The 24828-nt window shown below is 38.2% G+C and overlaps 1 protein-coding gene across 1 annotated transcript in view; it reads right to left on the bottom strand.

The window, feature by feature from the left end:
• The window catches only part of GEMIN5 (gem (nuclear organelle) associated protein 5), a 39831-nt gene extending 15152 nt beyond the window's left edge, over positions 1-24679 (bottom strand). The window contains exons 1-18 of the mRNA XM_010829391.1: positions 24439-24679; positions 23534-23694; positions 22557-22738; positions 19580-19731; positions 19254-19373; positions 18972-19104; positions 17770-17935; positions 16681-16893; positions 15802-15887; positions 11258-11340; positions 9946-10079; positions 8610-8683; positions 7712-7893; positions 5687-5826; positions 4182-4353; positions 1800-2027; positions 1214-1327; positions 712-834 (exon numbers count right to left, since the gene is read on the bottom strand). Of these exons, the coding sequence (XP_010827693.1) occupies positions 712-834; positions 1214-1327; positions 1800-2027; positions 4182-4353; positions 5687-5826; positions 7712-7893; positions 8610-8683; positions 9946-10079; positions 11258-11340; positions 15802-15887; positions 16681-16893; positions 17770-17935; positions 18972-19104; positions 19254-19373; positions 19580-19731; positions 22557-22738; positions 23534-23694; positions 24439-24604 (2629 nt within the window). The 5' untranslated portion in view covers positions 24605-24679. The remainder of the gene's footprint in view (positions 1-711; positions 835-1213; positions 1328-1799; positions 2028-4181; positions 4354-5686; positions 5827-7711; positions 7894-8609; positions 8684-9945; positions 10080-11257; positions 11341-15801; positions 15888-16680; positions 16894-17769; positions 17936-18971; positions 19105-19253; positions 19374-19579; positions 19732-22556; positions 22739-23533; positions 23695-24438) is intronic.
• Positions 24680-24828: the final 149 nt, after the last annotated feature.

The following is a 24828-nucleotide window of genomic DNA, read 5'->3' on the forward strand; positions in this document are numbered from 1 at the left end:
GTAAAAAAAAAAAAACAGACCAAAAAAACTAACAAGCAAAGTCTGTAATGTAAACTAGAATCTTCCACAGAGGGATTCAATATAGACTGTTTTTGAAAAAGGCAACTGAATGATAACAGAGTGGCTTCAGGGGAGAAACAGAAGAGTGGGATGAGGGATGGGAAGGAGATTTATTTTCTCTTTATACTGTTTGAATTTCGTTTTATCATGTGCATCCCTTTTCAACACATAAAATTCAAAATTAAAAAGAAAAACAGTTGCTGTAATGTCAGAATAACACACATTAGTGAGGGCATTGAAAAGTTAAAACCAAAAAACCTGTAAACAAAAATTGCCATCAAAAATTTTTGAAAGAACTGCCATATTAAGGGTGTATTTCCAATAAACAAATGATGTTCTTTTCTACGTGTACATGCTGTTTACTGGGGAAAAACAGTTGATGGAACTGACTGATAGCGAGATATTTACGCCATTATACCAATTCCAGCACACAGATGGCTGGCAACAACCTGACAACAGAGAAGCAGAGCATTATGTCTCCAAGGCACTGGGGAATGCTGATAGCGGTCAGAGTGCAGAGCTGCAGCAGGCATGATGCAGAAACACAACAGTTTTGGACATCTGTTGCCTCATCCATTAAACATCCAAAAAAGCACGTATGTGCCAGTTCTCAGAAGACTACGGATGGGCCAGGGAAGTTTATTTCTATACCTCTGGAGTGTTTGGCGGTGGCTAATACCAAACAGTCCTGATGAAGCTCCTCTTTGGATCTGTGGTCCAGACTTGTACTCAGTGGAAGCATGGAACGAGCTTTTCGCTTCTTGATTAAGGCTTCTGAAATGTAATACAAGTACAGACCATCTGAAGAAGAACTGATTATAAACCCCAAACTGAATGCATGTCCACTGTGTATGCAACCCACTGGAGGAATACTGCTGAGCGGAGAACGTTCCCACTCTTAGAAGGAAGCTTTCACATTAAATTAGTAGTAGCTGGGGGTAGTGTTTACAACACACACGGAGTCCCTGTGAAAGCTCTAAACCAACATCAACAACTACAAAATGACAGTTCTTCCAAGTACTAAAAAAACGACCCCAAATCAAAACACAAATATTTAAAACCTAAAATAAAACCGAAACCCATACTCTGTTGAGTTTTCATTTACATGTAATGAGGATGCTTTAACAAATTATTTTAGTTATTAGATACCAACCTGGCTTCTCTTTAGGTACCTCCTTTTTCAGTAAAGTGACTTTGTTATTAATGGTGCTTTTTGACTTTTCAAAACCTAAGGCTGCTGGAGTGCAGATAACTGGTTCTTTAGAAACTATATTATGGGGAGAAAGAAAAAAGTTCGGATGAAAACAATGTAGAATCTAGTTCTTTTTAAAAATTAAGAGCTATCCCAGTCTTTACAGTGTGATTTTATCTATTACCCCAAATATAAGATGAAATATTTCAGACAGGAAGCATGGGTAGTCAGTCTCCCTTTCCCCACCTCTCAAACTGCCTTCCAGGAATCTGTAGACTAATTGACCTAAGGAAAATTATAAAGATTCTAGCCATCACAACTTTAAAAACTTCCCCTTCCTTGTAAGGTTCTATGTATACGCTGCCCCAGCTTCACTTTGTTCCACAGTTTTATCTGCCCAGGTTGATAAGTTTTCTCTAGAGGACTTTACTATTTCCATCCCAATCATCCATTAGATTCCCTTAACACTACAAAGGTAGACCTGACTTAGTTTCCTGGTCAGGACTATTAAGTGCAAGAGAGTGAAACATGAGATTCGGCTACATACCCGCTGCGGTGACACCACAGGGTGGCTCTGGCTCACGGGCTTCCTCCTCAGTCTCCTGGTCTGACACGCCATTTTCAATAGGGCCCAGGCTCTCCTTTACACTCTCTTCTTCATTCCCATCACATAATTCTTGCCTTACAGGCACTCTCAAGGTGGGCTTTTTCTTCTTTTTGGGCTTTGGTTTAGGTTGAGAGAGCCGCTTTTTCTCTAATTCAATACTTTTCTTGCCTATAGAAATCACAGTTCAGAAAAGGATAAATTAAAGTATATATTTGGGTTAAAAGCACTCTAGGAAATAAACTTTAAAACCTTATTGCTCTTCTTTTTGATAACATTCTTACCTTTCCCCCCACTTCCCAATGAAGTCTTAGTTATATTATCAAAATGTTAACCAAACCAAACCCTTTTCAGATTTCATTAAATCATAAACACGATGCCCATTTACCCCTGAATACTTTAGTGTATATCCTACAAACAAGGACATTCTCCTACATCATCACAGCACAACCATTCATATCAGGAAATTAACACTGATAGATTATTCATTCCCACTTCATTCAAGTTCTACCGGTTACACCAGAAGTGTCCTTTATAGCAAAAGGAAATCACTCCAGGACTACATGTTGCACTGGCTTGTTACATCTCTAGTTTCCTTCAGCCTAGAAGAGGTTCAGATTTTATTTTGACTTTCATGACTAGAAACTCATGAAGATCACAGGATATTTTGTCTGATTTCCCTCAAATTGGGTCTGCCTTATGTTTTGCATTATTAGGTTACACACTTTCAGCTGCAATACAAAGCAGTGAGGCTGTGTTTATCCTGGTGCAGCCTGTGAGGTAGCACATAATTTCTATCTGTCTCATTATTTGTGCTTCACTTTGATTACTTGGTGTGCTTCCCTTGTAGCTCAGTTGGTAAAGAATCTGCCTGCAGTGCGGGAGACCCAGGTTTGACCCCTGGGTCGGGAAGATCCCCTGGAGAAGGAAACAACAATCCACTCTAGTATCCTTGTCTGGAAAATCTCATGGACACAGGAGCCTGGTGGGCTGCAGTCCAAGGGGTCACAGAGTCGGGCACGACTGAGCAACTAACACTTACTTGACTACTTGAATAAGGAGGGCGGCACCTTGCAGCTTTGTCCCCACTAGTTGTGCTAAAAATTGTTACTGTGATTATGGCCAAATGGCAATGTTCAGTTCCATCATTCAGTCTACACTTACTAGGTGGCCTTCTGCTGAAAAGAACTTTTGCTTCTCTCTGTTTATTTAGACTCTTCATTTATTTTTGTCAGTATAATGTTTTAATCCTTTACTATTACTTATTTACTTTGAAAGCTTTTATCTTTTGATTTCAAGTCATCTTACTGAGATATAATTTAACACAAGAAAAAATACCAGATTTTTAAACGTTTTTATGAATTTAGACAAATGTATAGTCAGGTAACCCACCACCACAAATAAACTGTTGCCATTATTTCAAAATGTTCCCTCATGCCTCTTTGTAGTAGATTCCCCTCCTCCCTGAGCCCCGGGCAGGCACTGATTTGCTATCCCTGTAGCTTAGTTTTGTCTGTTTTAGAAATTCATATGATTTACAACTACATTTCATGCTCTATATTAGTACTACACAGTGTTCAGTCTTTTCTGCCAGGCTTACTTTGCTAGGCATAACCGTTGAGATTCACCCATTTTGTTGTATTTATAAGTAGCTACTTGCTTTTTATTGTTGAATAGTTCCACTATAGGATATATACCAGTTTATTTACCAGCTGACATTTGTGTTGTTTCTGGTTTGTGGCAATTACAGATTAAACTATATGGATTCTTTTATAAGTCTTTATGTGGATGTATCGTTTCATTTCTTGAGTACATTTCTAGTTGTTTATATAGCCTGTTTAGTTTTCTAGCTATTTCTGGTGGGTGGGAAATTCTGGTTCCAGTTAGTCTCTTATAGCCAGAAGTGAAATTCTCCTGTTAATTATCTTCAAGTTCAGATTATCCCACATTTGGGTAGCCAGCCCCTTCAAGCTGGTTTCTTTGTCCTTTTGATGACCTCAGTTATACTTTAGTGGCAAATGATGCTGCAGACTTATCTTACATTTTTTCTGCCTAACCTGGAACTAGCCATTTCTCCAAGAAGCCCTGGTAGGTTCCTTTTAAGAGACTGATATTTAGAAAACAAGATCTGGGTGCTAGGTATACTTGTTACTATTCAGGTTTGTCTTCAGACCCCTTGGGGCTACTATCCTTGCCCAGGCTTCCATTCCATTCCCACCATACTGCTCTATTGCTTTGCATGAATGTCCTCCTTGCATGACTGATAACTTACTGAAGGAAAAAGGGAATGAGGCAAGCCCTTATAGGCTCCAGGTTCTGACTGACCTTGAGGAGGTCGGGAGTGTTCCTGCATGGAAGTGAGCCATTTATACACACAGAAATCATCTGCCCCTGAGTAGATGCAATCTGGATCCAACGGGGACCACACAACGCAAAGCAGTCGACCTCGATGTCCTCGGAAATTGCATAGAGGCTCTTCCTGGAGAGTATCCCACACCTAAAACCAAAAGTCACACAAGAGAATAGATAATTTTTGGTTATTCTATTGTTTGAGGTGGGGTGGTTGGTATACATTTTTGAAAAAAAAAAAAAAAATCTGTGTACTCTTATTTCCTCTTGTAATTTGTACTTGCAGTTTCAGAAAGTGCTATTTCCTAATGGAGGTTTCTGTATTCTGGGATATAGAGGCATTCCCATAGGAATGATTTTGAGCAAGCTTTTAATGGTGCCCTGTGGATTTCACTGTCCTGAACCAGTACTGCATGTTATCTTTGGGATGGGGATTCTGATACCTCTAATTCAGAGCCCACATCTACATGTGTGATGCAAGGGTTCTAATTTCTCACCGGTGATTCTTCTGTCTCAGGGCAAATGATCAATTTCCTCGCTATTTCCTGAATGACTCCAGTCTCCATTTCAAAGGGCAGCCAGTCATGGCTCTCAGCTCTGTGCAGACAGCTCATTTACCACTCAGTACTGAGACAGACATCCATCACTGATGATGGATCCCCAGTTGCTAAGGTCTGTTCTGGTTCTGATATCTGAAACTCACTTCACAGCTCTGGCTTGGCATCTCATCTTTATTTTTGAGAAGTTGAAGATGTGAGCTACTGAGTTATTATTAGAAGTATTTTTTTCATGATTTATAGTCACCATTCTGTGATAGAACAGAATGGGAGGAGTACTTTTCACATCAACTTTAGTTTATCATACTGACAGTAGGTCAAAGTGAAATCTTTAAAAACATCAGTTTAGCTAGTTCCTATCAATATTCTCTTTCACCTACGTTACAAAAAAACCCAAATTTACCCTGCCAAGGGCCCAGATATGTTTAATAAAATGTCTAGGACATGGGTTTGGGTGAACTCTGGGAGTTGGTGATGGACAGGGAGGCCTGGCGTGCTGCGGTTCACGGGGTTGCAAAGAGTTGAACACGACTGAGTGACTGAACCGAACTGAACTGAGAGCTCAGAAAAATCGCAGGGGAGAACAAGAAAGAGTTTCAGTTAGAGTACGTAGTAAAGAACCCAGAGAAGGCAATGGCACCCCACTCTAGTACTCTTGCCTGGAAAATCCCATGGACAGAGGAGCCTGGTAGGCTGTAGTCCATGGGGTCGCTAAGAGTCAGACATGACTGAGCGACTTCACTTTCACTTTTCACTTAATGCACTGGAGAAGGAAATGGCAACCCACTCCAGTGTTCTTGCCTGGAGAATCCCAGGGATGGGGGAGCCTGGTGGGCTGCCGTCCATGGGGTCGCACAGAGTCGGACACGACTGAAGTGACTTAGCAGCAGTGAAGAACCCACAGAATCAAGGATACAATAGTACCTGAGCTGTACCATCATAGGAAGCGGATACCAGCCTTCCATCATGATGTGGGCTCCATGCCAGACTGGTGATCTTGGCTGTGTGCCCTGACAGGGTCCGGTAGGGCTCTGTAATGGTCACTGGAGATTCAGGATTGCTCTCTAAAAGACAGGGGATGATGTCATTGGTACCAATAACAACAACAAAAAGACATAAAGGAGGGTTTTAATTAACATGGCAAGAGTCAATATTTTACCACATGCTTTCTACATGATTTTCATTGGGCAACACTGTTTAGTGGTTAAGAGTGTAGGCATATCCACAGTGCCTGCCACGTGGGCTTACTTTAAGAAGTGTTAGCTATCATTCTTTCTTTCTAAAAGCCATCAAAATGAAAGTAATGCCTTTAGGATGTGATACCAAGAAGGATGTATTATCATGTATAGTTAAAAATGTGTGACCTGAATCTAGTCATAAGAATATATGAGACCAAACTCAGGACACATCTACAAAATAACCAGCTGGTATTTTTCCAAAAAAAACAAACCAAAAAAAAAATCAAGATGAAAAAACAAAAAAGGCTCAGAGATATAAAGGACAATATTGGATCAACTGACAATACTAGAATAAGCATGGAAGATCAAACTATTATATTAAATTAACTGAATAATGGAATTGTGGTTATATAAGGGAATATCATTATTCTTATAAAATACACACATATTAAGGAATATGGCAGCATGACACGTGCAACACAAACACTTTGGAAAATATACACCACAGCACAAAGCAAATACAACAAAAGGTTATAAGTTGTTGAATCTGTGAAAAGGTATATGGTAGTCCTTCATACTATTTTTGCAACTTTCCTCTAAGTGTGAATTATTTAAATATAAGAAGATAAAAATAAAATGAAGTTTTTCCTGGTCATTTTTTCCCTTTTTCTGTTATTCAGTAGATATGAAATAAGAAACAAACCAGGATGATAGTATTTCAGTAGACAAAGATCTGCACTGCTTCTAAGAATTAAGTTAATGTACTTCTGTAAGTGATGCTGGAAAAACTGGACAGCTACCTGTAAAAGAATGAGATTAAAACATTTTTTCACACCATATAAAAAAATAAACTCATGATGGATTAAAGACCCAAATGTAAAACTGGAAACCTTAGAATTCTTAGAAAGGAACTCTTTGACATAAATGATAGCAGTATTATTTTGGATTTGTCTCTTCAGGCAAAAGAAACAAAAGCATATTAAAAAATAAAAATTATAGCTCTTGGCAATGAAGATGGGTTATGTGTTTGTTTTTTTCTTCATATTCAGAAAAAAAAGTAATTATACTTCTTTCACATTAAAAAGTAATTATACTTCTTTCACATTAAAAAGCCTTTTTTTTTAATGTGACCACTTACTGTTTCTTCTAGGTGCTAAGGAAGTTCAGAGAAGTTTCAGCCTTGTTAAGGAATAAGTTGTATGAAAATATGAAAAAGATCAACTTGCTAGGCAGGGGCCAGTAGTTACCAGAACACATGCAGATGCTGCAATTAGTGTGGGACTGAATCTGGGCTCTATCATATATGAGCTGTGGGACGCATGGAAGTGAGCTAACCCCTCTGAGCCTCAATTAGGAAAATAAGATAACAAAATCTACGTCCCAGGACTTTAAGAATTAGATGAGTCACGCATGGGATGGGATGTGTGTTGTTCGTGTCATACTCAAACACTGAAAGACGAGAATATAAATTGGCACCATCTTTTGGAGAGTGACTTGGCAATAACTATACTTTAGAAAATTTGGAGGAAACAGCGATGTTTATTAATGAGGGATGGGAATAAGGGAGGTACTTCACTTTCTAAGTTAACATGTATTGTCATGTTTGAAATTTTTGTTGTGTCTTAAATAAGGTGAATACATTAGTTTTGAAAGCAGAAAAATAGTAAGAGTAGTGTTTAATACCAAAAAAAAAAGGAAAATGTACAAAGACTGGAACAAAAAGTAGCTGAACACATATACCACCCCCAGTATGGAAAGAAACCAAAGTCACCTATGACAGTCTGCAGGTTGTGCACATAAATGACTGCATTGTTGGATCCAGAGGCCATCAGATAGCTCAGTTCTGGCTGGCTGCCATGCTCATGATGCCAGCTAATGGTATTCACAAGCTTATGATGCTGCTGGATGCTGCAGATCAGTTTCAAGTTAGGAAGCTTGAATATTTCTATTGATCTGGAATAAGAAACACACCAAGATAAGAAAGGATGCTCAAATTACAGTTCAGTGCAAGCAGGTATCGCCCTCATTCCATCAGTCAAAGAAAGGTGAAATGGAATAGGATAACCCTATCTAAACTGCAGAGGTTACTCTCTTACCAAAAATCAGGTACAAAAGGCAGTTCTTTCAGCAGCTTTAATAAATCTCAATAACCTCTGGAAAGTTGTATTTATCATGCTCTAAAAATAATAAATGGTACCAGGGAAAAACTAAAAGAAGAATTAATAAACCAATGGCTGAAATAGTAACCATGTTACTGTGATCAACATTGGAAAGGGCAAAACAAAGCAAAACACCCTAAAAAACAAACCAAAACAAAACATTGGAAAGGATATAGTAAGACCTAAAAAGCATTTCAGCTTTTTTTTTTTTTTCCTTTAAAAAGAATGAAGGGAGATTTAGGGAACTTAATTCTGGAGATAAGCATTCTTTGAAGCATACTACAGCCAAAACAAGAGTAGGCAAACATTCTCTTTGAGCTATAAATATTTAATTTATTTTGCAGTTCTCAATAATGCAGAGAGCTCCTGAGGTATTTAAGGATATCAGGGATAAGTCAGAATATCAAATACAGCTAGGCTTTCCCAACTAACATTACAGATGGCATTAGCTTGTGATCAAATATATGTGCAATTACAAAGTTTTTTTTTTTTAAAGAAACAAACACATACCCATCTTCATTGCCAAGAGCCATGATTTTGCCATCTGCTTTCCAGCTGATCTCTGTGTGTACAGGCAATTTGTACTAGAAAAGCAAAACAAATCAATCTCGACTAAAAACATTGTTCTTGCCACACAGCTTATAAATCAATGATGAAAGTGTGAGGGGAAAAAAAAAATCAAACCCTGGTTTAAAAATGTTCTAATTACAACAGCCATTCTTATAAATAATCTACATAATTTGCCAAAGAGTTACTAAGAACAAGTATTCTAAATATGATTTCCTAACTGGGACAAAAGACAGGCCAGTGAATACTAAATGTTTGCAGTGTCTAACCTTGTGAAATGAACTTAATTAAAATGATTTTTATCCCACAGTAAGACATGAAACATGTCCACTGGCTTCGATAACATGGGGGCTGTCATCTCCTTAAAAGAAGTCATATACGCCACCCTTCTTCTCTTCCCATCTTTTCTGTTTCTTTTCCAGAATTTTTTTTTTCTCTTCTGTTTTTATTAGAGAACAGTTCCTTTGTTCCCCAAGGCTGCCTGGGCCCTCTTCTTTTCTTACTTGTCTCTCCACAGACCACTTCATACATGCCCACAGCTTCTTTAGCTACCACTCATATAAAGGGACTCTAAATTTCCATTTCCGGCCCAAATTCCTTATGTGAACTTCTGATCTATATTATTTAAGTCTTACAAAACTAAAAGCTTGTTAGGAACAGGAATTTTGCCTCTTTTATTCATTGTTGAATGTTCAGATAACATATAAAACATGAAGGAATATAGCCAATAAAAACAATTCAATTTATGATTAAATATTATTTTTATAACAAAAATAGCCATACAGAAATAATGAGCAAAAGTAAAAAATGCTCATTTGAAAGAATAAGGAAAACTCCACATTTATGGTTTCACTTAAAAAGACAGTTCTGGCATACAGATATATTGATACAATGGTAAAGAAAATGTGATTAAACGTGGAAATCTGGGTGAAGGATATAAGGAAATTATTTGCATTATTTTTGCAGCTTTTGTATAAATCTGTAATTATTTCACTAAAAAACCAAAATGATAATTCTGTTTTGAGCAAAATACCTAATAGTTGTACTTGGATAACATATTATAAAGTAATTTTTACAAACACCTCCCTCTGGAGAAAGTGGCAGGTGTGAAAAGGATGCTCTATATTCAAGTTCTGAAAGTTTATAATAAATAGCCATTGCAACTGAGAGAAGCCTGAAATCTGACAGCATAATGGATACCTCACATAATGCCATTTATCATGCAAGATGAGAAGATAAAACAGAGATCATGAGAAGACTTCAAATCACAAGAACTTACTTTGATTGAATTGGTGTCCCTGATGAGTTTATTGATGTCAAAGGCCTCTCCACTAAGCTTCCAAGGGTTGTGCTGTAAGACAATCCCTTCTCCTCCACAACTGTATAAAGTGAGGGAAGGTCTGTCTCCTTCTCCTACATGGAATAAGAAAAGAAAACTTACCCGTTTTGTACTTAACCAGCTTAACTGTTTGTTGCTGTAATATGACTATATTATACTGTGACATGTTTTATCTTCTGCCACTCAAAATAGTAGGGGTGCCAAAGCTGGGATCAGAAGACATGTTATCAAAGTTTTGGGGAATTTATCTTCTCTTACAGAAATAAGTACTGTCTGGCATTTAAATATATGAAGCGGCAGGACTTCTATGACTAAATGTAAGAAGCTATTCTCAAAGCAATGATTTCTTTGGTGTTACAGTAACTTTCCTGTTTATTTTAGGAAGTAAACAGTGGTTCTGATGGGTTCTTGTAAGGACAAGTTTTATTTTCACTACTGTAGAACTGTTTGGCACAAATCAAGGATCAGCATTTGCTAAATGAATGAATGAACTGCAACTACAATGCTGCTCGAGTTCTGATGACTTACACTGCAGTTATGCAGATATACAGATGTTCCACTATAGATGCTGAAGAAAAGACTACTCAAGATTTTCCTGAACACATTCAATTTATAAATTCTGCAAGACCTACCATTGTAGGAATAAGAAAGCAAGACTGAGGGGCTAGAAAAGGGTCAGAATGTATTCACAGGCAACAGGAGATCATCTGAGAAATTTTAACCCTGCTTTAACTGTAGGTTGAAACAGATGATCCTTAACATTATAATTCTTAAAAAATTTTTTTTAAATTAAATGTTCATTTTTTTGGCCACAGCGAGTGGCTTGTGGGATCTTAGTTACCCAGCCAGGGACTGAACCTGGACACTTGGCATTGAGAGCGTGCAGTCCGCACTACTGGACTGCCAAGGAATTCCCAACATTATAATTCTGATAAAATTAAAAGGTGATAGCAAATTTTAGTGAAAATTATTAGTATATTAGGTATCAGGACCTAGCGTGAGAAAACTGTATTCACAATAAAAAAATTCAGCTCAGAGAGACCAAATACTATAATTTGGAGAGGCTTATCCTAGGTGAATGGTTTCTAACTGATCACCTGTTACAACTGCCCTCACGGACCCCAGGGACATAGCAGCCTGCATAAGGAGTTACTGTACTAGAATGTTTATGACTTTTTCCAGGTTGAATATCCTAGGATTAAGTTGAAAGAGAATACTCTTATGTTTGTTAGAGAATGATCCAGACACTTACCTAGTGCCATGGCGGGTACTGGTGGTCCCCAGGCTAACGAGTACACAGTCTTCTTGTGATACGTGCTGGAAATCTGTGGAGGTCTGGGGGGAAGGGGAATTATAAACAGAAAGATTTAAAGAGGTACAGTGGAAGAGAGACCATCTTCTTTTAAAAAGTTGCCTGTTACAAACTTAGTTGCTGATATGAAAGAAAAATAACAGTACCCTTCTCCAAATAACTGATCGTAAAGAAGCAAACATTTAAATAATATACCATGTAATAAGAGCAACTAAAAAAAAGGTCCCAAACATACTTTATCTAGAAAAAAGTTATTAATATCCCTTAACTGGCCACTTTAGGGTCATTTTCCCTATCTATTCCTGAGCTTCTCACTTCACTTAAAAGTCAAATATTCTAATATTACTGTAGTTATATACAAAAGTAAAGGCTATCACAACTTGAGAAAAACAGGACAAGACAGAAAATGCAAACTGTTCAGCCCAGAACTAAGGTTACTACTACGCATATATTATCACTATGCAAATATCTCCAACTTATATTCTAGTAAAAGACTAGAATCATTTTTGCTTACCCTGTCATTAACATCACATTCTCAAACTAAGGCTTAATTTATTTATTTTTGGCTGTTCTAAGCAGCTTGCAGGATCCTGGACCGAGGATTGAACCTATGCCTCCTGCAGTAGCAGCCTGCAGTCCTAACCACTGGACAGCCAGGGACTTCCCAAGATTTCAGAGTAGATAGGTTTTAAAGTTTTTTTCCTCTGGATTAGTATTTTTATTCTTCACAAACATTCATTTCTTCCATCCTTTCTACCTAATAATGGTTTTTATTAAAAAAATGTCTTTAATGTTTTACAATTTTTTAAGAGTATTTTCCATTTAGTTATTATAAAATGCTGGGTATATTCCCCATGTTATACAATACACACTTGAGCCTTACACCCAGAAGTTTATACCTTCCCCTCCTCCATCTCTATAATCCACCCCTCCCCCCATTGGTAACCACTAGTTTGTTCTATGTATCTGTGAGTCTGCTGCTTTTTTGTTATATTCAGTAGTTGGTTGTATTTTTTAGAGTCCATATATAAGTGATATCATACAGTACTTGTCTTTTTCTGTCTGACTTATTTCACTTAGCATAATGTCCTTTACATCCATCCACGTTGCTGCAAATGGTGAAATTTCATTGTTTTCTGGCTGAGTAGCATTCCTGTGTGTGTGTGTACACACACATCTTTTTTATCCTTTCATCTGTTGATGGACATTTAGGTTACTCCCATACCTTGGCAATGGTAAATAATGCTGCTTTGAAGACTGGGGTGCATGTATCTTTTAGAATGAGTGTTTTTGTTTTTTTTGGATATATCTCGAGAAGTGAAATTGCTGGGTCATACGGTAGTTCGAGTTTTTGGTTTTTATTTATTTTTTAAAAAAGAAATCTTGCTCTTCAGGGTATTTTTGAAGGTTGTGGTTGATTAATGATATGTGATGTGTCCAGACAGGGCAGTGCAGTTATTACCTTTAACATATACTATACTCTGTGTGTGATTTTAGAATTCCAGTATCTGTGACTGAATGAGCTGTTGACTTCTTTATTTCCATGTATCTGACACATTTATCATGATCAGTCTAGACAATAAACCAAATTTTCTTTGGCTAAAGGAAATAGAATAAGTGTTTCTGGCTGAATACCTAGCAATATATCTACAGTAACATCCTTCCTCCTACTATATACCTTTGCTGCTATCAGTTTGAATATTCAGCTTATAATAACCAAAAGATAGTAATTTACTAGAATTAGTAATTTTGTACTGACACAAAGCTATTTAAATTGATATATAATTTTATTTTGTTAAGTACTTCTTTGAAATAGTCTAGCCTTTAAAAAAAAAGATTAAAAATGGAGAAAAACATTTAACTGTGTGTAAGTTATACATAGGGTCTTCCCTGGTGCTTCACTGGTAAAGAATCTGCCTGCCAATGCAGGAGATATAGGTTCAATCCCTGGCTTGGGAAGATCCCCTGGAGAAGGGAATACCCACTCAGTATTCTTGCTTGGGAAATCCCAAGAGGAGCCTGGTGGGCTACAGTCCATAGGGTTGCAAAAAGTCAGATATGACTTAGTGATTAAACAATAAACAACAGGTTATACACAAGTACCTAAAGAATTGGCACATGAAAAGGTGAGCTCTACAGTATAATGAATGATTCTCAATTAGGTGCAAATGATCTAGAACAGGAGTAGGCAAACTTTTTCTGTAAAGGGCCAGGTAGTCAGTGCTTCAGACTTTGTGAGTCAAGCAGTTTTTGTCACAATATCCACTTTGCTGCGTAGCACACAAGCAGATATATCCTCAGATTATATACTGAGCTAATTCCTAAAATTGAATTTCACTTGTTTCTGATACTTCTGTTAACATGGCTACTAGAAAGCTTTAAGTTGCAGACAGGGCTTGTATTTATGGCTCACAGTATAAATCTATTGGACACAGCTATTCTGAGCGCTTATCTGAGGATAAGATGTAATGAAATGAGTGTGGCAGGGCTCTAATAAAACTTAACAGACAGAGAAACTTGAATTTTATTTACTTTTCACACATGGTGAAATATTCTTGATTCTTTTTCATTGATTTTTAAAAGATAAACTATTCTTTAACTCATGGGCTTCCCTGGTGGCTCAGATGGTAAAGAATCCGCCTGCAGTGAAGGAGACCCTTCATTTGATCCCTGGGTTGGGAAGATCCCTTGGAGGAGGAAATGGCAACCCACTCCAGTATTCTTGCCTGAGAAATCCCATGGTCAGAGGAGCCTGGCAGGCTACAGTTCATGGGATCACAAAGAGTCAGACACAACTGAGGGACTAAGCACTTTCTTAGCTCATGAGCCACTGTTTTCTAATCCCTGGCATAGAACAGTGCTGTCCAATAAAGTAGCCCTTAGCGAGATATGGCCCTTGATCACTGGCAATGTGGCACATGTGACTAGGAGCTCAATCTCTTATTTTATTTAATTTCAATTACTTTAAGCATAAGTAGCCACACGTGGCCAGTGGCTACCAAACTGAACAGTGCAGGTTTGGAATCTAATCAAGCGCTCAGAATAGCTGTGTCCAATAGATTTATACTGTGAGCCATAAATACAAGCCTTGTCTGCAACTTAAAGCTTTCTAGTAGCCATGTTAACAGAAGTACCAGAAACAAGTGAAATTCAATTTTAGGAATTAGCTCAGTATATAAAAAGTACTACCTTTTAAAATATAATTAAAATAAATATTGACGCATCTTACATTCTTTCCTTTTTTGAACTCTCAAGTGTGTTCTACACTTAGCACACTTCAGTAGCCACCTGTGACTAAAGACACAGTGCTGTTCTAGAAAGTTTATAGGCAATACAGGGCAGACAAGGAATATAGGAAATACAGGAAAGAGTGAACTGAATTATAAGTCACCACAAAGAATTAACCACACAAGTCCAAAATGTAGAATATGCTAGAAAACAACTTACCTGCAATCTTCAAATTGAAAAGGCAATGTTATGGAAAGAAGTGGGGGACTATTCTATAATAAGAGACTAAAGAGACATAAAAAAATACAATGTGTGACCTCTGATTGAAAAAAGGTTTTAAAAAAAATTGCTAGAAAAACATTTTTGGCTCAACTGAGGAAATTTGTATACGCACAGGATATTATATCATATTATGGATTACTGCTAATTTTTGTTATGTGTACCAAAAGTATGGCAAAATGTTAACAACTGGTAACTCAAGATGGAACAAACAGAGATGTTCTTTATTCTAAGCTTTTAACATTCTTGAAAGTGAAAGTGTTAGCTGCTCAGTCCTGTCTAACCCTTTGTAACCTCATGGACTGCAGGCCGCCAGGCTCCTCTGTCCATGGAATTCTACACTCAACAATACTGGAGTGGTAGCCATTTCCTTCTCCAGGGGATCTTCCCAACCAGGGATCAAACCTGGGTCTCCCACATTACAGGCAGATTCTTTATGGTCTTAGCCACCAGGGAAGCCCATATAAATATCAGTCATTCAGTTGTGTCTGACTCTTTGCAACCCTATAGACTAGCCCACCATGCTTCTCTGTCCAAATACTCTAGTGGGTAGCCATTCTGTTCTCCAGGGGATCTTCCTAATTCAGGGATCAAACCTGGGTCTCCTGCATTGCAAGCAGATTCTTTACCATCTGAGCCACCAGGGAAGCCCCTATGTATAACTTAACATTCTTGGATGCCTGAAAACTTTTGTAAAAAAAATGTTGAGGGAAAACAAAAGCAAATGTTTTCCTGAAAAAAAAAAAAAAACAAAAAAAAAACTTCAGTAGTATTCACAGGTCAGATGGGCTGAACCATCACTATCACCTGAAAAAATGTTTTAAAAATAAAATTCTGAGTTCTAAGCCCCAGTCTCAGAGTCAGAATCTTAAAGATGCTTCCCAGTCTTACTATGATAAACATCTGGGTCTATGAACTCAAAATGAACTCACTAACATTTTGGTCAGTGGGTTAAATAAAGATCATCTATTTCTTACTTGTTGGAGTAGGTGTCGTACAATCCCACTTTTCCATCATCAGTTCCAAAAGCTAAGCAGCCTTCCTTGGTCGGGTGCCAGCACAGCTACAAAGAAATATGAAGAAAGCGGCACTGTTAAGGGATTCATTAGGTTATACTTTATCGTTCAACTGAAAAAATTTCTTGCTCTTGGTGTCTTCTAATTTTAAAAGTAACAAATTCTCATTATTTAAAAGAGAAATAGTATTAAAAATAAAGTCACTTGTAATTTCACTATCCAAAACACCCCACTGTGAGCTCTGTATCTTTCTAGAAATTTTTTGTGAGTAAACTTCATATATAATTAAAAAACAAAAATAGGATCAAATGTTTAAATGATGTGCATTATAGATTGTTGGGTGGGGAGTAAAAGATTCCAGAACAATTTAGAAAATATGGTTCTATTATTAATTAACAAAGCTTGGAAAGATACATCAACAGTGGTTCTTTGGATTATGGACGCGGGAGAATAGACTCAAGGGTGGAAAAGAAAACATTTTTGCTTTCCTCACTTCTGTACTGTGGGTTTTTTTAGAATCACAAACATTATTATTCCCCATGTGGTTATATTATAATTTAACGTACCTCCTATGAATGCACACACATCCAGGTTATTTTAAATTTCTTACTATTAGAAAACAGGGTGACTTAATTTTATAAAACAAAGCTAAATTTCTGAATTAGGAAGTAATGCGTTTGGTTAGGGAGGGTCCCTGTGCTTTCCCAGTTTCAAATTGCATCAAAAATACTCTTGAAGTATAAATTCCCTATAGAGTTCATTTGTGTGAATAGGTATTCTCTAAGAGAGAATTAGTTATTTGAAAACAGTGTATGGCAAGTTCAAAGAATGCATCCTTACCGCTGTAACCTTGGACTTGACACCTTGCCAAAAATGTTTCACATCATAGTTGTTCTTTATGGAGAGTGTATTCCATACTCGGATCATGCCATCCCCGACGCCTATCGCTAAGCAGCCTGTGTCCACAGGAGAGAAAGCCAGACTGTAGGCAAACCCACCGAGGGAAGGCAGGCTCCAGCAGCACTCCAGAGTGGCCATGTCCCAACATTTTACCTGAAAAGGTTAAGGGTTAGGGTCTTAATGAAGATCAGAGAAACAGGAAAACAATCATTTCAGACAGAATGGGCTCAATGAGTGCAGCAGGAGAATGTAACTTAACTATTCCAGTAGAAATTAGAAAAAAAAAAAAAAAAAGCAGTAAACTGTAGAGCTCAAAGGGATCTTGGAATACATTTATTCCCTAAGATGCCAAGTGAATTGAAGGCACACAATAAACTAGAACTCAGCCTTCCTGTTTCCCAGAGTCCAGTGGCCTTTCCACAGTATTATAGCATCGATAATCTCATTTGGTAAACTCAAAAAAAAAAAAAAGAAAGAAAAAAGATGACGATGGTCTCAGGACAGTGGAAGAATCACAGTTTATCTCAAAAAGCAAAATATGTTATCATATTCATTGGAAGAGGAGTGCTAAGTTTTTAATCTTCACTTGTTTATTTATTAACACAGTGACTTGGGAGAAAACAAAGTCTATCAAACAAGCTTTGATTACTGAAAAACAGTGAGGTTACTTAGATAAAGCCAATTCTCTCTTACAGAGACTCTGCCAAGAGCAGATGATTCTGCTACCTAAACTATATAGACAAGGATATTTTAAAGCTAAACCATAATGACCTCTCACATCCTTCCATGCACACATCTCTTCCTTATCGTATCTGCTTTAACAAAAAGACATCTTGGTTGTTCCTCCCCTTCCCTTTACTTCTCTACTGCTAATGTATTTAATGCTAGTCAGAAATAGTAACTTTGAAATTGGAACCTGGGGGCGAGGTGAGGTGTGAAAACTGATGATAGTTTGAAAAAGTCCTCTAATCCTATCTAAGTCATAAATCACCAATATACAGTATTGAATGCAAAATAAGCTGTTCTTACATCTCTGTCCATTGATATGGAAAGCAGCAGCTGTTTGTCATCTTCAGTTTGCAGAGGACATAAATTAAACACAATCCTTGAATGATTTTGCCCTTCTGATGAACCACTAAAGAGGGTATATTTCCGTCTCCAAGACTGAGTGAGATCCCATAGCAGCAGTTCACCTCTGTGAAGAAAAACAAGTAGCAGTTCTCTTTCATGAGCAATCTGAAAACAAGTGGTTTTGGGCCAGAGTGTGGGCCCTCAGCTGCAAAATACTTTCTGTTCATTGTTCCTTTAAGGAGGGACAAATTACATATTCTAAAACAGATGCAAAACCAAAAGAAATTATTGCCTATGGTGAGGAGAACCAAGCAGAGAAGACATAGGTGGAAAGGGAGCTCTGGAGTTCACTGGTGGTCTAGTAGTTAGGACTCTGCTTTCACTGTAGTTGCCTGATTTGGTCAGGGAACTGAGATCCTGCAAGCTACATGGTGTGGCTAAAATTTTTAAAAAGGAGCTTTATTATATCCTTTCATTCTTTTTGAACCATGCAAATGTACTAGACTACCTTCTGAACAGATTTTCCTAATAGCTTTAATTATAAAATGCCACCATAATTTGCATAACCACAAAGGCTTTAAGATATATGTCTGCTTTGGAGCAGGGTGGGTAGTAGCATCACTACTAACACTTTGGGACATTCCTATATTGCTCTACCTGTATTACCTCATTTAAAAGCAGGGACCTTGTCTGTTAAATTCACTTGTCATCGCAAGCAACTAGAAACAGGTGCTCGATAAATTTTGCTTAACGAATGGTCATAATCATCCTAAGAGAAAGGAAACACTATAACCGCCCCTTTATTCATGTGAAGTCACTGAAGCTCAGAAAAGTGAAGGATCTTGCTTATGAATAGCCGATAAGTAATAGACTGATTCTGAAATCTGCCTGACTTCAGAGTCCACACTTAACAAGCAGGCTGTACTTATTTGATCTTTTCATAACTCTTTTTAGACAGCACAGGTATTAATTCCATGACTTTTCCATTACAAATGGCCCATCATAATACAATGGGCCATTATTATATATTAATATAATGGGCCTCTTAGCCACTGCTGTCTACATCTTCTGTGTCTAGAAAGAGAAGCCTAGGAATTCCTGAGACCAGAGAGGAAAACAAAATGTGTTAGAGAGCATGACCAAAAAAAAAAAAAACTTACCCAAAACAGCTGGATACCAGCTGAGTTGGCTGATCCTTGGGCCAATGGAGTGTCAACCAAAGGCGCTCTTTAACAGTTGGGTCTACACCCCCTCCTCTTCTTTTAAGAAAGGGCAGTTTCAAAGTCATCACCCCTGCAGATTACAAGAAGTTCCATGGACAGTCAAGACACACACTCAGGATAATAAGACAGTAAAAACGCTTTTTTTTTTTTTTAGTAAAAAAGCTTTTACTGGATTGATAGAAGTTATATCACAAGGGAAATGTCAAATATTAGTCTTACCTCGGCCTCTAGAGCAGCTCCAGATCCGAATGGTCTGGTCTTTGCTCCCAGTGGCTAAGTAGCAGCCTTTTGTTACTGGAGTTTGTGTTATAATTTTCCCATTGGGCATTTCAGGTTCTTCTAGGATAGAGATGGTAATTTTGTTTTTAATTTGCATTAAAAATGCACTCATTAAAGAAAAAACTAGTTTGCAAGGGTTCCTGTAACTATCATTTTCATAGATTTGATCTGTAAAATCTAGTTTTAAATGTAATTCAAATGACACTATTCTACCCACTTGGTTCTTTGGGTCTAAAGAGTACTGAACCCTCTTAAATCATCTCTACCTGAATTTTCCTCTTGATTTATGGATAAACAGTCTTCACCCGACAGGGGACACCAGGCTATGGAATGGATCTCATCATCGTGGCCTCGAAGCCTGTGCATAACTTCTCCTTTCTTGCTGATGTCAATTATAACCACTATGCCATCCTTGTAGCTAAAAAACAAGGTTAGAAATATTGCTAAAAAATACAGACTGTCTTTCTAGGAAACTTTTGGCTCAGGAGTTATTGTGCATTTCTACAAGTTAAGTGCATTGAGGGGAGGGAGGAAAGAGAGCAAGGAATAATTTTGTTGTGTCCTTTTTCCGAAGTATACTTATTTCATATTTTGATCAAATGGCCAAATTCCTGATACTATGTTATACTATGCATGTTGCCCAGCATGAAGGTCGACAGCAGAGCATGCTTGTGCTCGAGGGAAACGTGAAAGAAAAGTAGTCCTGAAAGGGGCCAGCAATCCCCCTAACTGGAAATGAATTTGTCCTAATACACTAAAAATATCTTTTTACTTTTACAAGTGATCTTACTTTTCTAACAAAAGCTGCAGAATTCTAACCTGTAGATCTGGGTATTTTAAGACTCATTTTTTTTTAATTTAGAAGAAATTGAGAAATTCTAATAGTTTTTTTCTTTAAATGATGAAGTATTTCAGACACAATAAAGAAATATCTACTCTCTAGCTTAAGGGGAAAAAAAAAAAACAACTTTGCAGTACAGTTGAAATCCTCTGTATATCTCATCCCAATCAAAATTTTCTCCCTGTCTTCCACAGAGGTAAACTGCTATTCCTGAATCTTGTGTTACATCAGTTCTATACTTCCTTTGTATATATGTATATTCCTAAATAAGATACAAAATTACTTTGTACATTTAAAAGCTTCATATAAATGGTAACATGTTGTTTATTTTTCTGTAGCTTGCTTTTTTCCACTCATTCTTTTTGTGAGTCATCCATGTTGACACATGTAACTCTAGTCCCTGATCACTCATTTATACTATTGCATAGTATTCCAGTGTATGAATATACTTCAAGTTTAGTTACTCATTTTCCTTTTGAAAGGCTCTCACTTTTTTTTTTTTACTGTTACAAACATAAAATGCTATTAATAATCTTATTATTATAAGATTTTAAAATATATAATAATCTTAATAATCTTATCACACACTTAAGACAGTTTCAGGTTTGATGTCTAGTAACAGAACTGCCAGAATGTTGGTCACATTTTTGCTTTACTAGAAAGTGCAAAATTGGTCTCCATAGTGGGCATACCTGTTTTCCTATACACTAGATAATCCTACAGCTCTATTTCTCTCTTTATTAAAAAAATATTTTTTCCCAATTACAACTTTATTAAAAAAAATAAAATCATAGAATATATCAAATCTTTGAAGATACAGACTTTGAAAACCATCAAGTTATGTAACCTAACAACAGACATGTGATCAAGCTATTTTGTAATTTCAATCAAGACTTCAGGGACTAATCACTGTTTTGAAGAGCATTTAGTAACAAATCATTTTGATTCAATCCTGTTTGACTGTTTGAAAGACTCACCTCTTCTTGTGAATTTCTGCTCATCTTTCAAGGTCAGTTTGATTTACCCTTCTCTGACCCCTGCCTACCACCCTTTCTGCTCTGTCTCTTGGACCCTCACCACAACGCTCCCATTTCATGGAGACCTCCGATCACAGACCCTTCCCATTTTCAGTGTTACTCATGCACACCTGTCTTCCTGTTCATCCCTGCATGCAGAGCAGATTCATGATCCATCATTATAATCACTCCTTAAATAAAATCCTTATCTCCTTTGTTCCCCCTTTTTCTCAGGGGTATTTACTCCACAAAACCCCAAACCTGATTGAATCCAACCACCTCCTTTCTCAATCAGTTTGAGTAGTTTACTTAAAATTCACGATCATGATCCTCGGCTTGACACTCAACCAGGACCACGGGACCTGCAATTCCCATCAGAAAGTTCATTTTCCTGTTCTCTGAGATGACTCTTCATACCTTCTTCCTGCATCCAGCTCCTGCCCCACTCTGAACTTGACTTGTGCCTCACAAAAAATCAGAAGCCATCAGATTGAAACACCCTTCTCTTCCAAGCAGATCTGTGAAACTACTTACACCTATTTCCACATTCTCAGCTGGTTCCTTTTACTTGTGTCTGGAGCCAATTCCCTCTTGACTTCTCATTATCACTCCTGTATTCATCACTGTTCACCCCTGCAACAGACTCCCCCTCTTCGGCCTCATTTCCATCAGCATAGAAACATGCCTTTGTTATCTTCCATTTAATGCTCCCTTGACCCCCATATACCTCCTCTGGCTTCATGTCTACATACACATTGTTGCAACAGAGTTTGTGGAAAAGTTGTCTCCATGTGTATCTATCTACCCCACCTCCAAGTGTCTTGAATTCTCTCCTGTTGGACTTTCTCCTCTTAGATGCTTATGCTTATGTCTCATCTTTAAACTAGACAGAATGGACATCTTTGAGAGAGAAGTAAATGGAGCAGTAAGGGAGAGAGGACTGCCTACTGAGGCAGCTCATGTGAAGACAACCTTGATGATCACAGGGGAGACGGATCCCAATGCCACACTGCTTTCCCAATTGAGTGGAAGAGCTGAGAATCAGAGCAGAGCTGAGTCATTTGAGCCTATGGGAATAAATGTTATTAATATAACCAAGGGTAAGTACAGAGGAGTAAAAGGTGAAAGAGGACATTTCTGACATTTGGAGATTCACTGAAGAAGTCAGGTATGAAGAATAAGGAAAGTACAGTATCACAGAAACCAGGGAAACAAAAATACAGTGAGGAGCTGAAGGTCACAGGAATAATGATACTAGGGGTGCAGGGAGAGTGGTTAATACCTGTAAATTGTTTCCTGTGAGGAATAAAGGGATAGGAGAAGGTAAAGAAAATACAAAATAACATCATAAAAATAAATTATTAGTGCAGATGGCACAGTACTCACCCAATGGCTACTAAATCTTCATGATGAGGCGAGCAAGTAAGACAGAAAATTGTCCTAGGTTCTATAAAGAGGTGCTGGCTGTCATTTCTGTTAAGCCAGTAACAGAAAACTACTCCTTTTTCATCTCCAGATACTATCAGATCCTTTACTCGAGGAGACCAATGCAATGCTGATATTGTATGCTTTAAAACAAAGGAAAGATATATTTGCTTCTCATTTGTTATTGCTTAATTTTCACTTAGTTTTTAATCTGTATAATGCTAGGCATATTATAGGTACTTAATAAATACTGTTAGGACCACCCATATAGCAATATTATATTATAATCAAATGATAGGAGAATTCAGGCTAAGAATGATTAAATTTTTTTCTTCCTTTGTAGATTAATGCAAAATTCTTCCTAAGATTAACTGAGTTCTTTTCTCTATTTTCTAGGCAGGTATATCAATTAACCATCTAGTTTCAAAATAAGTTTCACTCACAGTTTATATCAGGAGTCTTTTTCGTGTAAAGAGCCAGAGAGTAAATATGTTAGATTGTGTGGGCCATACTGTCTCTGTTTTAACTCTCAATCCTGCCATTGTAGCCTGCAAGTGGCAGGAGTTAAAATTGTAGGCAATACTAAAATGAACAGCTGTGACTGCATCCCAGTGAAACAATTTGCAAAAGCAGGCAGCAGTGCAGTTTGTTGACCTCTGATTTATATGTATTTCCTTCCAAAAATTTTTTGAAGTACCTTTACAATATATACCTTCTGATCTAATGAACAAACACAATTATAAAAGTTACCTTATCTATATATTATATCAATTTTATTATACATTTAATGTTTAATATATATTTATAATAATGTTTCTATATTTTTAAAATTATAAAAGTTAACTTAGCACAGAGGAGCTAGCAAAACTATACTTGAAGCAGGAGAACTCTGACACAGATACATATTCATAGTCTGAGAAACCAGTAAGTCATGGTACCTGATGGAGTGCATGTTCCGTCACAACTGTTTTTGTCCCTACATCCCAGATTTTCACAGTCCCATCATCGGAGCTGGTGGCGCAGAGGTTGTATTGACCCGGGTGATGACAAAACGTGAAGCCAGACACCTTTTCCGTGTGTCCCACCAACTCGCCTACGACTTCAAGCAAAACCAGGCTGCAGGTTAAAGAGCTATCTAAGATTCCTGCCAGCATCTTTACTGTTGTTGGTGATTGCGGCCTCACTTATTCCATGGAATAACAAAAATATCCAGAAACCCACAATTAGAAACCTCAAGTGCAGATATTGGCTTTGCCATCTGACTTCAGACAAGTCGTTTTATCTCCTTGGGACTCAGTTTTTTTAACTGTAAAATACGTTCATATCGCTTGATGTGCCTAGTTCTCAGGCTGAGGAGCAGCTCCAATGAATGTAAAAAGGATTTGTATTTAGATCTGGCTATAAGTCTTTAGGAAGTATCTGGCATGCCGTATCCCAAGGCATAACCAAAACCTAGCTGGAGCCTGGAAGCATTCGGCTCAAGTCATTTATCTTACAGAAGTGAGTATCATATATTTGCAGAATCTCGCTTAGGGCCTGGAGCTGTAGAAAGCAAGGCCTAGGCGTTATAAATACCTGGAAAGACACACGGATAACTTTTTAGTTAGCGGATGGCACGCTGAGAGAGCCAGGAGGCGGGACCGCTCAGCCACAGCGTGGTGTAGAGCTCAGCCTTGGAGACCCGGACACAACTCAGTTTAGACGACTATGAACAGACCCTTCTCTCTGCCCGAGCCTCAGTTTCCCCATCTATGGCGGGGTGGGGTGGCTAGACACGCCCCCCTGGCGCCCTCGGGGAACGCAGTTAGTGCAGGTAGGTTGGGGTCAAGAGGTGGGGACTTACCTCGAAATGGGGGCGTCCCTGGGATCGCGTCCGCGCCCGGGCCCACGCGGACAAGGAAGACCGAAGTCCGCGCCGCGAAGCCGAAGAGGCCCCCGGGCACGGCATCGCTGCATCGGGAGCAGTACCAGTTAGGGGAGGGCGGCAACGTGCGCGGTTCCTGTCCCATAATCACCGGCAACCAGGGGTGAAGGAAGCAACCACTGGGGCAGACCGTTCGTAGCCCCACGCTGGATCCGGGGAGGGGGCGGGGTTAACTCGGAGCCCGCCGCTACGGCGCGCGCGAAGGTCCAGACCTCACGGCGCGCTCGACTCCTGCCGCCTCGAACCTGGGAGAGGCGGGGCCCCGGGTTGCCGTCGGCTTCCCAGCTCCTCCTGGAGGGTCTGGTCCAG

Source organism: Bison bison, unplaced genomic scaffold (genome assembly GCF_000754665.1).
Source record: "Bison bison bison isolate TAMUID 2011002044 unplaced genomic scaffold, Bison_UMD1.0 scf7180017864505, whole genome shotgun sequence".
Classification (NCBI taxonomy): domain Eukaryota; kingdom Metazoa; phylum Chordata; class Mammalia; order Artiodactyla; family Bovidae; genus Bison; species Bison bison.